A 13,063-nucleotide genomic window follows, 5' to 3' on the forward strand; every position below is an offset into this window, starting at 1 on the left:
AAGAATTGAATAGACCTTATTCCAAAGAGGAAAGGCAGATGGCCAACAGGCACATGAAAAGATGCTCCACATTGCTAATTATCAGGGAAATATAAATCAAAACCATAATAATGTCACCTCACACATGTCAGAAAGGCTATCATCAAAAAGAGCAAATGATAAATGTTGGTGAAGATACAGAGAAGGCTTTATTGGTCAATACCTGTGTGCTAAGCAATGCTGGGATCAGAAGAAACTCCTGTCAGATCTTATGTCAGTTCAGTTCAGTCGCGCAGTCATGTCCTACTCTTTGCGACCCCATGGACTGCAGCACGCCAGGCTTCCCTGTCCTTCACCATCTCCAGGAGCTCCTCAATCTCATGTCCATCGAGTCAGGGATGCCATCCTGCCATCTCATCCTCTGTCGTCCCCTTCTTTTCCTGCCTTCAATCTTTCCCAGCATCGGGATCTTTTCCAATGAGTCAGCTCTTCACATCAGGTGGCCACAGATCTTATATATTAAGCCTTAAACCCCCAAAGCAGCAGATCTACAATGAAAGGGATTTGGGGAGGAAGAGGCTAAGGCTCTAAGGACATAAATACTAGGTGGCAATGGGGGTCAATGAGGACCAAATCCACAAAGAGCAAAAGACTTACTGCCCACTCTGTTACCAATACTGTTCACAAAGAAAGGTCTTTATGGTGAGCAAAGTACAACGTTAAGCAAAGCAAACAGTCTTGGGGATCCTACAGTGACTGTGGGCTCAGCAGTCCCATGGTCCTGAGGTTATTTGACCTCCTCCTCCACGTGCTTCTTCCAAACTCTATTTTTCAAAAACCAGCTGCATGCAACCTGTCATGAAGGCCGTAGCATTACTCCTTTCTTCTCAAGGGGAAAGATGGTGAAAATTTGTTATTTTCATCATTGTTAAGCGGCACCCGTGTTTGCAGACGACTTGAACTCCCCTATTTGGGAGGAACCTGTGGTGGAGTTGTGACTTGCTCCCCCCAGGGTTCCCCTGCACCTGTGGGGCTGACCTACAACGAGGGGCATGTACCTCAAGGACACAACCAGCTCCCCTTACTGACAAATGGGATGGGTGGGAAGAGTTGTTAGCACCTGGCTCCATTCCTGCAAGGCCGCTCGCCCTCGAATTACTTCAGGTGACATCCGTTCCCTGGGAAGAACAGACATATTTGAACAGAGCCTCTCCTTGGTCTGGCAGGCTTCACTCCTGCAGCAAAGGAGCTTAGGAGGGAAGGCGAGTCCTTGACATTCAAATGTCTTCGTATGGTGGAAGCAATTCACTGGATTAGACCCTTGGAAATCTCATGGGCCTATGACAATTCCATAGGTGCAATGTCCCAGAGCTCATTGGCACGCAACCTGGATGTCTCTTGTGTCAATGAGAGGCCTTTTGACCACTTTAGGGTTGTCCCTTGTAATTTAGTTAGTCCTTGATTTGCCGCTAGATTCACGGATACTCTTGCCAGAGTTCTGGGATTGAGATGGGATAGTGGTTATAAGGGTTTCTGTGGAGGCTCAATGGTGAAGAATCCACCTACAACGCAGGAGTGAAGTGAAGTTGCTCAGTCGTGTCTGACTCTTTATGACCCCATGGACTGTAGCCTACCGGGCTCCTCAGTCCATGGTATTTTCCAGGCAAGAGTACTGGAGTGGGCTGCCATTTCCTTCTCCGGGGAACTTCCCGACCCAGGGATCAAACCCGGGTCTCCTGCATTGTAGGCAGATGCTTTACTCTCTGAGCCATGGGTTCAATCCCTGAGTTGGAAAGATCCCCTAGGGGAGGGCATGGCAACCCACTCTAGTATTCTTGCCTGGGGAATCCCATGGGCAAAGAAGCCTGGTGGGCTATAATCCATAGAGTCACAAAGAGTTGGACACGACCGAAGCAACTGAGCACGCACCCATGTGGTTATAAGCTGATTTGTTAGACTTTGCACATCTGTTGGAAAAGGTGTCTCCTAAGACAAGACCTTTGGTCTTAGTCTTTTTTTTTTTTTTCTGGAGCATAATTCCCTCAAAGAGACTCTATACTTGAGCGAATGAAGTAACACCTCAGCAAGGGGTGGATCTGGGTGAAGGAGCACAGGTATTCTAATGGAAATATCATTGCACCTTTCCGGTAAGTTTGAAGTTGCTGTCAAATACAGTTTAAAATGGTGTCATTGCGGCAAAATATGAACATACTTCTGCCTTCAGAGGAAAGAAGGGTCAGGCCACCCAGGGAGAGTACGTGATATCACTGGGTTGTCGGATTATCTGCGGATGGGAGACGATGTACGAGGTCAACATGCAGCTGATGAAGGGTCCCCAAACGCTAGGTTGTGTCCGAAAAGGCACCTGAACTGGATCCCCAGCATTAGAAAATACACATGTAGGGTAATGCACCCAATGAGAAACCGTTACAGCAAATTCCAGAACAAACCAAGTATCTCTACTTTTCCCTTCTTTCCCCCATGTACAACACAGAAAAGAAATGCAGACATTTGAGACCACTAATTTATGGCAACAGTTGGCAAACAGGTGACGGAAACGAGTTCTGAGGCCCACTGGCCCTTCCCATCTGTCACTGCTTCTGTCACAGCCCGCAGCCGTGGCCCGGACTCTGAGCTGCTCTAGGTGTAGGAGGGGCGCGGCAGGCGGTCTGTGGGAGCGGGAAGGAGTGGCTGCATCACTCACCCGCTTCCCTGAGGAGCCTCAGGGCGTAAATCTCATGGGCTCCACAATGCAGAAAAGCAAGGGAAGGAGAGATGGAATACAAGGTCTTTGAGGAGTTTGTAAGACAAGATGCACTGGTGGTTTGGGGACCAGCAGAGATATTTACAGCTTTGGTGAAGACCAGACATTTATTTCAATTGTTGATGCTTTTGAGAATTTCTATTTCTTTAATTATTTGACTGTTCCAGGTCCTAGCTGCAACATGTGGGACCTTTAGTTGCGGCAAGTGGGATCTATTTCCCTGACCAGGGATCGAACCTGGGCCCCCTGCATTGGGAGCGTGGAGTCTTAGCCACTGGACCACCAGGGAAGTCCCTGTTGATACTTTTTAAATATATGATGTAAAATGTAATTGATAAAGGTATCTCAATAAGCTAAATGAGACCTTTCTTGCTGTAAATATGCATGGATAATGCCACTTCCTGCTAAAATGGAGCAATTCCATTCACAGACATGAATTCTAAAAATATTTGTCGTGTGAGTTTGCAGATGTGAAGGGAACGAGTTTATGGTGATGAATCACTTGATTCTTTGAATTCCTCTGGGGAATTGACTAAAAACGACATAATGAACCGTCATTCAGGATTATTCATAATGACTTATCAACCATGACTAAATCAAGTCCTCCTTTGATTTTATTCAAAGCAAATAATCAGAAATCACTTTCTATGGAAAAAAATTTAAATATTAATATTACTCTAAAATAATATTAGCATTGCTCTAAATTATATCATAATTTTTGTGTTATATTAATTTAATATTAATACAAATATTAATATTACTCTAAATTATTTTTTTGGAGTCTAGAGATTGTTGCAGGGTCGGTGCTGTATAAGATCTGATGAGTGAACTGTACAGATTCTGTCTAACCATACAATACACTAGTATAAATGTATCTGTGAATGTCCTGATCCAGAAGTGAAGTCCTAAAGGTTTCCATCACCTGTGTAGGTATTAATCTGCCTAGAGACTTAATCCTTAGAAAATCCCTGGGATTTCAGCCTCAGCCAAAAGGACAGGGGCATGAGCCAAAACTGACAAGAACATCCTGCTTACTACATGAGCCTACAGTCTCTGTGTGTCTTGGAATAGATAATGTCTATCCCCACCCACCACCTTCCTATACCCTTAGTTCCAAGAGTTAGTATTAAGGATATTTAAACCACAATAACAGTCACTTGGACATGACCATAAAGCAATAAATCAAGTGATCTTATCTTAACTGAGAAAAATCCCGATGGGGCCAGAGCCAAATTCAGAAGCACAGTTTGTTACCATTTAGGATAAATAAATATTCCTCACTGGCAGAGTCAAGTAGGCTCACCTTGATATCGGACTTTGGGAATGTGGTGATTTATTTTGTTTGACTTAATATTTATAGCTTTTCCTTTTGTTACATAAGTTTAATGCCTGGTATTTACTGCCAGACACTGTGCTATACATTTTCCCTGGATTAATGCATGTATCCTAAGACAAATCTTATGAGATAGGCAGTATTATGTCACACCTATTTTACAGATGGGGAAATTGAGGCTATGAGGGTGAGCACCTTGCTGGTGTCCCCACAAGTAGAAAGTGCCAGAGCTCAACCAAAGTTGAGCTCCTCCCGCTATTCAGTAAATGAATATATTCTAATTTGGAAAGATCCAAACAGCACTTCAGAATTCAAAACAGTGTAAAACTGACCAGTTAGGATTCTGCAGTGGGCTGGATTGAATTTGTAGAATTATTTGAGAATAGTTGACTTCTTCAAATGTTCTAATATTTCCTTCAGACATAAAACGTGTTTCTCTGAGGTTTTTGGGGTTTTTTTAACATACTTTTTTAATATGTTAGTAAAGTTTCATGATCGTATCCTGAAAGTTTTGCAAATTTTCATTTACGTATATTTCAATATATTTTCTGACAGATCACCACCACCAGACTCCCCTACTGAAAGTACCGCTCTGTTACTTTACCATCCACACATCAACAATGCCTGGACTAGACCTACTGGCTTCCAAACTGAGTCTACGCAAGTTTCTTACTGTCTCCAAGCTATGTGATTCACCTGTAAGAATGGGAAGTGTAATAGCTTATAGATTTGCAACAATGATCGAACACGATAAATTATATTTGCACGCTGTCTAACCAAAAAACATTGCCATTCTTTTTATGACCACTCATACTTTTAGCCACAGAAGGTTTTGCCACCCAAAGAAACTCTATGGAAGGCAGCAATGGTATGCTTCTGTTTATAATCAGCTCGTTGTGACTTTTATGATTCGAATTTTTTATTTTTTAAAATAGTTTCATTTATTCTTGGCTGTGCTAGGTCTGCGTTGCTGCATGGCTTTTCTCTAGCTGCAGCGAGCGGGGGCCGCTCTCTAGTTGCAGTTGGTGGGATTCTCGTTGCAGTGGCTTCTCTTGTTGCAGAGCACGGCCTCTAGAGAGCACGGGCTTCCGTAGCCATAACACAGGGGCTCAGCAGCTGTGGCTCCCGGGCTCTAGAGCACAGGCCCAATAGCTGTGGCGCAGGGCTTAGCTGCTCCGAGGCATGTGGGATCTTCCCCAGTCAGGGATTAAATCCATGTCTTCTGCATTGCCAGGTGGGTTCTTTACCACTGAGCCACCAGGGAAGCCCTGAGGACTCGGTTTTTATTGGACGTTATATTCTTCCATCCCCAGCCCTGGCAGCCACCACTCTGCTCTCTGTTTTTCATAAATTTAACTATTATAGATACCTTATGTAAATGGAGTCGTATAGTACTTGCCTTTTGTGGCTGCCTTATTCCACTTAGGGGACTATCTGTCCTTAAGTTTCATCCCTAGGTAGCATGTGACACCATTTCCCTACTTCATAAGGCTGAATACGAGTACTAGTCCATTCTATGGATCTACCGCATTGTGATGGCTCATTCAACTGTTTATAGACAACTGTTCATAGATGATTCATTCAACATTCAACTGTTGGGTTGAATCTACTTCTTGGCAATAGCAAATCACGCTGCTGTAAACATGGGGAAGCAAGTATGTGCACCCTGCTTTCAACTCATTTGCATATATACTCAGAGGTGAATTGATTGATCATAATTCTTTCTAATTTGTGAGGGACCTCCACATTATTTTCTTTAGTGATTGCACCATTCTACACTCCCACCAAAAATGCAACTGTGTTCCTATTTCTCCACATCTTTTCTGATACTATGTTTTCTTTTCCTTCCTTCCTTCCTCCTTCCATTTCTTCCGGCCTTCCTTCTTTGCCTCCCTTTTTTTTTTTTTAATATAATCCATCATCACAGGTAGGAAAAACCCACGAGACTTTGACTTGAGATCTGAAATCCAGCATGAAAGCGCTGAGGGAGGGGGGGGACTACATGTGTTACATTTCATCCATCCATTCTGCCACCATTGTCACAGAAGGCAAGGGAAACACTCCTGACTTGGCTAGTCCTGTCTCTCCAGTCAAAAACCTTCCCTATTCCACCATATGTAAGTTTCAGGATAAGCTGGGTGGCTGATGTCCCCCCAGCAAGTCACGGAGTTTACGCTGTCTTGTCCTCTCTTAGGCTGTGCTGCCCTGCGATCCCCCCTGTAAGCATTCCTTCATGTCAAAATTCTATATCTGGGCTGTGCTGGGTCTTCACTGCAGCATATGGGCTTTTCTCTAGTCCCCAAATTATACATATATTCTTGAGTGCCACTCTAATATGTCCCCTTACACAAGCAGCCTGACTTCCCAGTGCCTTTACTGAGAACTGTCTAAGTCTCTCCCTGTCTTTCCACAAGGCTTCTGCTCATGACTAAGGAGAGGATGAGTCTTCGTGGGCATCTCCACTGCTGCGACCCTGTGACTCAGAAGGTGTGACTCTCCTATTTGACAAGGAAAAGTCAAGAGGAGAGCCTTTCATCAAATTAGAGCTTAATTTGATATGAAATCTCTTGTGATACTTTTTGAAGCAGAGTAGAAAAAATTAGTAGTTTGGGGGGATGTTCTTAGTCTTCACACTTTTTTCTCTTGGGATACTGAAAATCACTGATTTCTTTCACAGTTGTCACCAGGCTACTAACCTTTCTCCTTAAGGCATAATCTTACCCTAAAGATGTACCCTAACTGAGCTAAAGGCTTGTTCATCTTTATTCATTCATTTATTCAAGGAAGATGTGCTTATCCTCTCCTCTGTGCCAAGCACTGACCCCCAGGGGGACCTTGCATCCATTAACCGATTATACATTTGTGAAACTACAACCTTGGTTTTTCCTGCAAAGGAAAGGTGTATGGTACCTGTGAATGGGACTTTGGCCAAGCCATTGTGACATTGTGGATGGCATCAAGCCCTGAGTGAAGAAGGAAGGGCTGGAAGCTAGACTTTGCCGTATGTTCATGTGGGCAGGGCCAACAGGGCTATCCAGGTACAAATAGCCCTGGGCTCCCCAGGCTCCTGAGTTCAGCTCCTGATTGCTTGTCATTCACCAAGGCTGAAAACTCAAAGCAAAAAAAACCATGAGGCTGTCCGTGACTGCCCTGCTGGTTACTCTGGCCCTTTGCTACTACGAGGGTGAGTATCCTTTCTAAAAGTTCTTGGTGAGAACTTTTCCCTTGGTATTTTCACTGGGTGAACTTATCTGGGGAGTTGGGGAGCAACATATCAGAATCCAAACCTCTTCTTCTACTTAACAGTGAGTCCTCCACAAGCCCAGGCCCCATTTGATCAATTTCCAATATATTCTAGAACTCTTACCAAAAACTCATTGCAGGCAAATTTTAAAAGCTTTCTACCCAAAGTCTCACTCCTCATCTGTGATCTGTGTTTCAGAAGCAGTGTGACATAGTAAGATTTGGATGTGAATCACAGCGCTTTGACCTTGAACAAAATGCTTAGTCTCTCCAGATAATCCTCTTATCATTCCGTTTTTCAGGGTCCACCAAGAGTAGTTTACGACAATAAAGTCAGATTAAATGTGTCAAGAGTCTAGATATTTAGTAGTTACTGCTGTTCTTGTTCCTAGAGTTTCTTAGGTGACAGCTGAGTTGACAGCCTTTTTAACGAATATCCTCAGACTCAGAAAATGTTACAGCTGGAAGGGTTTGGGGGAGAGATTTTTTACTTCAAGAAGAGTCAGCGTTCTCTGAATCTCTGAATATAAGATCTTCAAATGGGGTCTGCAAATAAGCAGCACTCGGTATATCTACAAATGCCACTTGTTTCCTAGGAGTCTTTCCACTAACGGTGGTAGAACTACTGTGCTCATTAGAGTCAGACTTCATTTTTCTATGATTAATTCCAGCCATTTGTTCATCCATACTTTTGCTCTGCTTCATGCCCTCAATACTGATGCAAGTCTCTTTTGAGTGTTTCTCTTTTATTGAACTTTCTAAATGTCCTTCTCTTTCCCTGTGCTGCCCTTTCAAATTCCCTGCACAATTTGATGTCTGACCGGGGGGCAGATCAGAGCCTTGACAGAATACATCCCAGGCTGCCAGTGGTTCAAGAGTTGGTGGGGATGGACAATCCAGGCCAGGAAAAGGTGATCACTTCTGGCCTCAGCACCCTTCTGGTGGGGTCAGGAATAAGCACCCATTCCCACCTCTCAGCTTCTCTAGGAATTCTGTACATCACTACAGAATACAAGAATCAATCATCACTTTGTGTATAAGCTTCAAATGTGTTCAAATTGATTAGATTTTTTTAGCTCTATCTGCATCCAATGATAGAAACCTATGCTTTAATTTAGTCTCAAAATAGCATATAGTTTACATGCACTTCTCCACGTTTATTCTTCCCCCCTGCTGTGATCTCTCGTAAGATCTGATTCTACCATTCACTTGAAAACTCAGTTCCTAAAATCTCCTCTTCCCCAGTATCCAAGACAAAATACAGTGTCACTCAACTGATAGGCAAAACTTGATTTTTTTTTTTTTAATCAAAGGAAAGTGAATTTCAGCAAAGCGAGGGAGCTTTGGAAAGTTGTGGGTATGCATTAAAAAGGAAAAAAACTGAACTCAGGGAAACTGATTTCTAGTCCTGGCTCAGCCACTTGCTCTGGGGTCTTGAGGAAGTCACAGCCCTAGGGTCCTGCCCTGTTATTGGTGCAATTACCAGCTGAGATTGTAAAACCCTTGGGGTTCCTGTCTAGTTCTAATTCAGAGAACCACGGGGGAAAGTGACTTTCCCTACATCAATTGTGTCTCTTTTCCTTCTGCTCCAGCCAATGCAGTTGTCTGTCCAATATTTGCTCTGGATCTGAAAGAGTACTTCTATAGTCCTGACCCACTGTACAAGCTGTCACTCGCGAAGTACATTGCACCTCAAGAAGCCGTGGCTGCCAAGATGCAAGTGAAGCAATGCACGAATGAATTCTCAGTCCAAAACAGACTACTCATTACAAAGATACTGGTAATGTCTTTCTTCTTGCTGCACAGAAGCTTCTGCTCAGCTGCACATGCCAGGAGCGGGGTCAGCGGGCTGCTCCGAAGGGGGCAGCTGTCACTGCTAACTTTTAACCCTCGGCCACTGGCTGGATGGTGACATCCCACCTGCCGAGCTCCCCTAGGGTAGATTGCACAGGGCCTCTGGACATGTTCCTCCTTCTGGGGTCACTTCCCTGGGTGCCAGGTGGTCCAGAGTGTCCTAAGGAGGAGGACGCGTGCTGTCCTGGCCCCATCGTAAGGCTGAGAGCAGCAGGAAATTGTCCTACTTCACCTCACTCCTGCCCCTATTCTGTAACCCTTGTCCCTTTCGGACTGAATGTGTGGAGTTCCCGGGAGATCAGAGAAAAGAATGCCTGGACTGCCCCCTCCAAACTTCATCCTCCTCCTTCCTTTGGAAACCTGCCCATGATGACCACCTCACCGTTTATCTGCTTGTCTATGGAAAGGATTCTTTCCTGACTTGCGTGGTTTGTTGTGATTGTACCAGGCCTATGTCATTGAGCGTACACTCTGGCTTCCTGCCGTGGGCCCTCCCGCTTGCCTTTGGCTGGTCGAAATTTTATCGACCACGTAGTTGTGAATGAGAGTCTGTGTTAATGTGTCATCTCCAGCAGCAAGAATGATTTCTCCTTTGTTTCTTTTTCTGTTTCAGGGGAAAATACTGGTGAAATGTACTGCTACAGATGTGAAAGGTTTACTAGATCCTTCTGCGTGATCACCTGATCTTCCATGGAAAATGTAGAGGTTTCAACATCTTGCTCAATAAATGATTTGCCCTGCACTTCTCTCCTTGTCCTGTTATTATTCAGCTGTTTCTGGCTTTGAGTAGGGGTGGTTTTCATCATGAAGTGACCATTGGGTGTCATCACTAGTAAATTTTAGAGGCCCAATATCCAGTTATCCACAGAAACCTGAGGTGCAGGGCTCTCAAGAAGAAATATTTGGTTATGTATCAGCCTGCATTTCTCTACAGGTTTTCCACTCATGGTGCCATGATGAAGTCTCTCAGTCTTGTCTGACTCTTTGCGACCTCATGGACTATAGCCCACCAGGCTTCTCTGCCCATGGGATTTCGCAGGCAAGAATACTGGAATGCATTACCATTTCCTTCTCCAGGGGATCTTCCCAACCCAGGGATCAAACCCACAGCTCCTCCATTGGCAGGCATATTCTTTACCACTGAGCCACCAGAGGATGAAGGCATACTTAAGGGTAAAAAGCAGTTAAACATTCCTGTTACTGGTCTTGATTTGAGGGATATCACTTCATGGCAACCCACTCCAGTGTTCTTGCCTAGAGAATCCCAAGGATGGGGGAGCCCGGTGGGCTGCTGTCTATGGGGTTGCACAGAGTTGGACATGACTGAAGTGACTGAGTAGCAGCAGCAGCAGCAGCAGCAGCACATCATATCTGGGGCTTCCCAGTGGCTCAGGGGTAAAGAATCCACCTGCAGTGCGGGAGATACAGGAGATGTGGGTTTGATCCCTGGGTCAGGAAGATCCCCTGCAGAAGGGCATGGCAACCCACTCCAGTATTCTTGCCTGGTGATCCCATGGACAGAGGAGCCTGGAGGGCTACAGTCCATGGGATCGCAAAGACTCAGACGACTGAAGTGGCTGAGCACGCACGCAGTGTGCGCAACATAACTGGCCAGTCATGTGACCTCCAACCAGCAGCATCATTCACGCTTTCTCCTCATATTATCCATAACCAAACTGCTTGGTCCTTTTACCTTCACTGTGGTTTCAAACCTATGATTTGTCCAGTGCAATTTGTTCTCCATTTTCTTCTCAATTTTTAGTGAACACTCAGGGCTCAGCCATCGGTTAACTCCTTCTCATTCTGCACAATCACACTGATCATCTCTACCCTCACCAACATCTTGAGTTAATGCTTCCTCTCTCCAGTTGTCCCAAGAACTCCAGAAGCAAGCATCCAACTGCCACCTGGACAACACCTTTCAAGGACTCCACAGTCACAGCTGAAGGAAAGTATAAAATTGAAAACACCATCTGCCCATAACCTACTCCTCTTCCAGGTGCCCTTACCCTCTCCCGGCTACTGGACCCACTATCTAGTGAAAACCGGCAGATACCATAGGCTTCTGGACCAGTTTCCAGCGGCTGCTGTAACACACGATCCTACACGTGGTGACTTCAGTCAAATTCTTTTCTAAAATTGGGATGCGAATCTGAGACCACTTCTGTAAATCCAAGATACTAGAGGGCACGTGTTTCCAAATGCTTCAAGTAACAGAACTTATTATTCATCCGAAAACACTCTCAAATTACATGGGGTATATTTACACAATCACTTAATTGAGAAACAGAAGACAATGATTATCTACCATTATCAATGAATAACAATGTTTTTATAAGTGTATTTTTAATCACATCAGGAAATACATGTACTTAATTTAGTCCCTATTTTGTGAAATACATTACATATTCAGTCCACACACAATGCTTCATGGACACAGGGATTCATGGATCTCTTGCAACACTCTGAGAAACCCAAATTGGAATCATTGCTGGGAGGATCAGGCCCACCGTGGACATTACACATGAGGACTTCCACAACTCAGTCCCTGGGTGTCAATCCAAGAAACCCAACTAGTAGAATTCCAGAATGGAAGAGATCACGATGATAAGGAAATCTCCAAAGAAATACTGTGAGAAAATTTCCTATAAATGAAGAATATGAAATTAATAACCCACTCACTCCCCACAACCAAACACATTTTGTGACTTTCTGTGACTTTAACTTACTCTAAAGAAAGATGCTGTTTTCAGAAAGAAACACTAAGTCATACCTTAAGATAGAAAATAAAAACGGAATCAGCTCAAGAGGGAAGGGATAGATGTATACTGATAACGTGTTCACGTTGGTGTACAGCAGAAACTAACACAATATATAAAACAGTTATCCTCCAATTAACAATAAGCTGCAAAAAAAAAATGGAGTCCACACAAGACTAGAAGACACAGAAGTAAAACTAAAAATTCAAAGGCTCTAACCTACAGCTATCAGTTCAGTCGCTCAGTCATGTCCAACTTTTTGCAACCCTGTGGACTGCAGTACACCAGGCCTCCTGGTCCATCACCAATTCCTGGAGGTTGCTCAAACTCATGTCCATCAAGTCGGTGATGCCATCCAACCATCTCATCCTCTGTCATCCCCTTCTTCTCTGGTCTTCGATCCCTCCCAGCATCAGGGTCTTTTCCAACAAGTCAGTTCTTCACCTCAGGTGGCCAAAGTATTGGAGTTTTGGCTTCAGCATCAGTCCTTCCAATGAATATTCAGAACTGATTTCCTTTAGGATGGACTGGTTTGATCTCCTTGCAGTCCAAGGGACTCTCAAGAGTCTTATTCAACACCGCAGTTCAAAAATGTCAGTTCTTTGGCACTCAGCTTTCTTTATCTGAAGCTAAAGACAGATATAATTCTATATGCAATCAACTATCATTTAAATATGAAAATAAAGATATTTCAGAAGTATAAGTCTTCTAAAGTTTTGTCTCCAATGAGCTTTTTGTCAAAAGGTATTAGAGGGTGTGCGTTACAAAAAAGAGGAAATAGATGAAGAAAGAAACATGCTGCTGTTTAGTCATGTCTGACCCTTTTGCAACCCCATGGACTGTAGCCCACCAGGCTCCTCTGTCCCCGGGACCTTCCAAGCAAACATACCGGAATGGTTTGCCATTACCTTCTCCAGGGTATCTTCCGGACCCAGGGACCAAACCCACATCTTCTGCATTGGAAGGCGTATTCTTCACCACTGAGCCACCACGGAAGCCTGTAGAAAGAAGCATGCAATCCCATATATACAGGAAATGACACGGATTTTTATATATTAACCAGTGGAGAACAGAAAAAAATATTGAGAACGTGTCAATACCAGGAGACAGTGAAGAAAGTGGTAGATGAGA

At 44.1% G+C, this 13,063-nt stretch overlaps 1 protein-coding gene across 1 annotated transcript; it reads left to right on the forward strand.

Annotated features, from left to right (window-relative positions):
• The first annotated feature begins 7,145 nt into the window (after nt 1–7,145).
• On the forward strand, nt 7,146–9,915 carry LOC101110099 (secretoglobin family 1D member-like). Its single transcript, XM_004019596.5, has 3 exons — nt 7,146–7,260; nt 8,912–9,099; nt 9,787–9,915. Exons 1-3 carry the CDS (start codon nt 7,206–7,208, stop codon nt 9,847–9,849), a joined length of 306 nt encoding a protein of 101 aa, XP_004019645.1. The 5' UTR covers nt 7,146–7,205; the 3' UTR covers nt 9,850–9,915.
• The last annotated feature ends 3,148 nt before the right edge of the window (nt 9,916–13,063 follow it).

The sequence above is a fragment of the Ovis aries genome, chromosome 21, assembly GCF_016772045.2.
Source record: "Ovis aries strain OAR_USU_Benz2616 breed Rambouillet chromosome 21, ARS-UI_Ramb_v3.0, whole genome shotgun sequence".
Taxonomy (NCBI): Eukaryota; Metazoa; Chordata; class Mammalia; order Artiodactyla; family Bovidae; genus Ovis; species Ovis aries.

Bases quoted from the DNA above. Each gene is read 5' to 3' on its own strand.
- LOC101110099 (XM_004019596.5), top strand. From the start codon at position 7,206: ATGAGGCTGTCCGTGACTGCCCTGCTGGTTACTCTGGCCCTTTGCTAC. The intron at 7,261-8,911 runs GTGAGTATCCTT...CTTCTGCTCCAG, and splicing joins GGCCCTTTGCTACTACGAGG to CCAATGCAGTTGTCTGTCCA. The intron at 9,100-9,786 runs GTAATGTCTTTC...TTTCTGTTTCAG, and splicing joins TACTCATTACAAAGATACTG to GGGAAAATACTGGTGAAATG.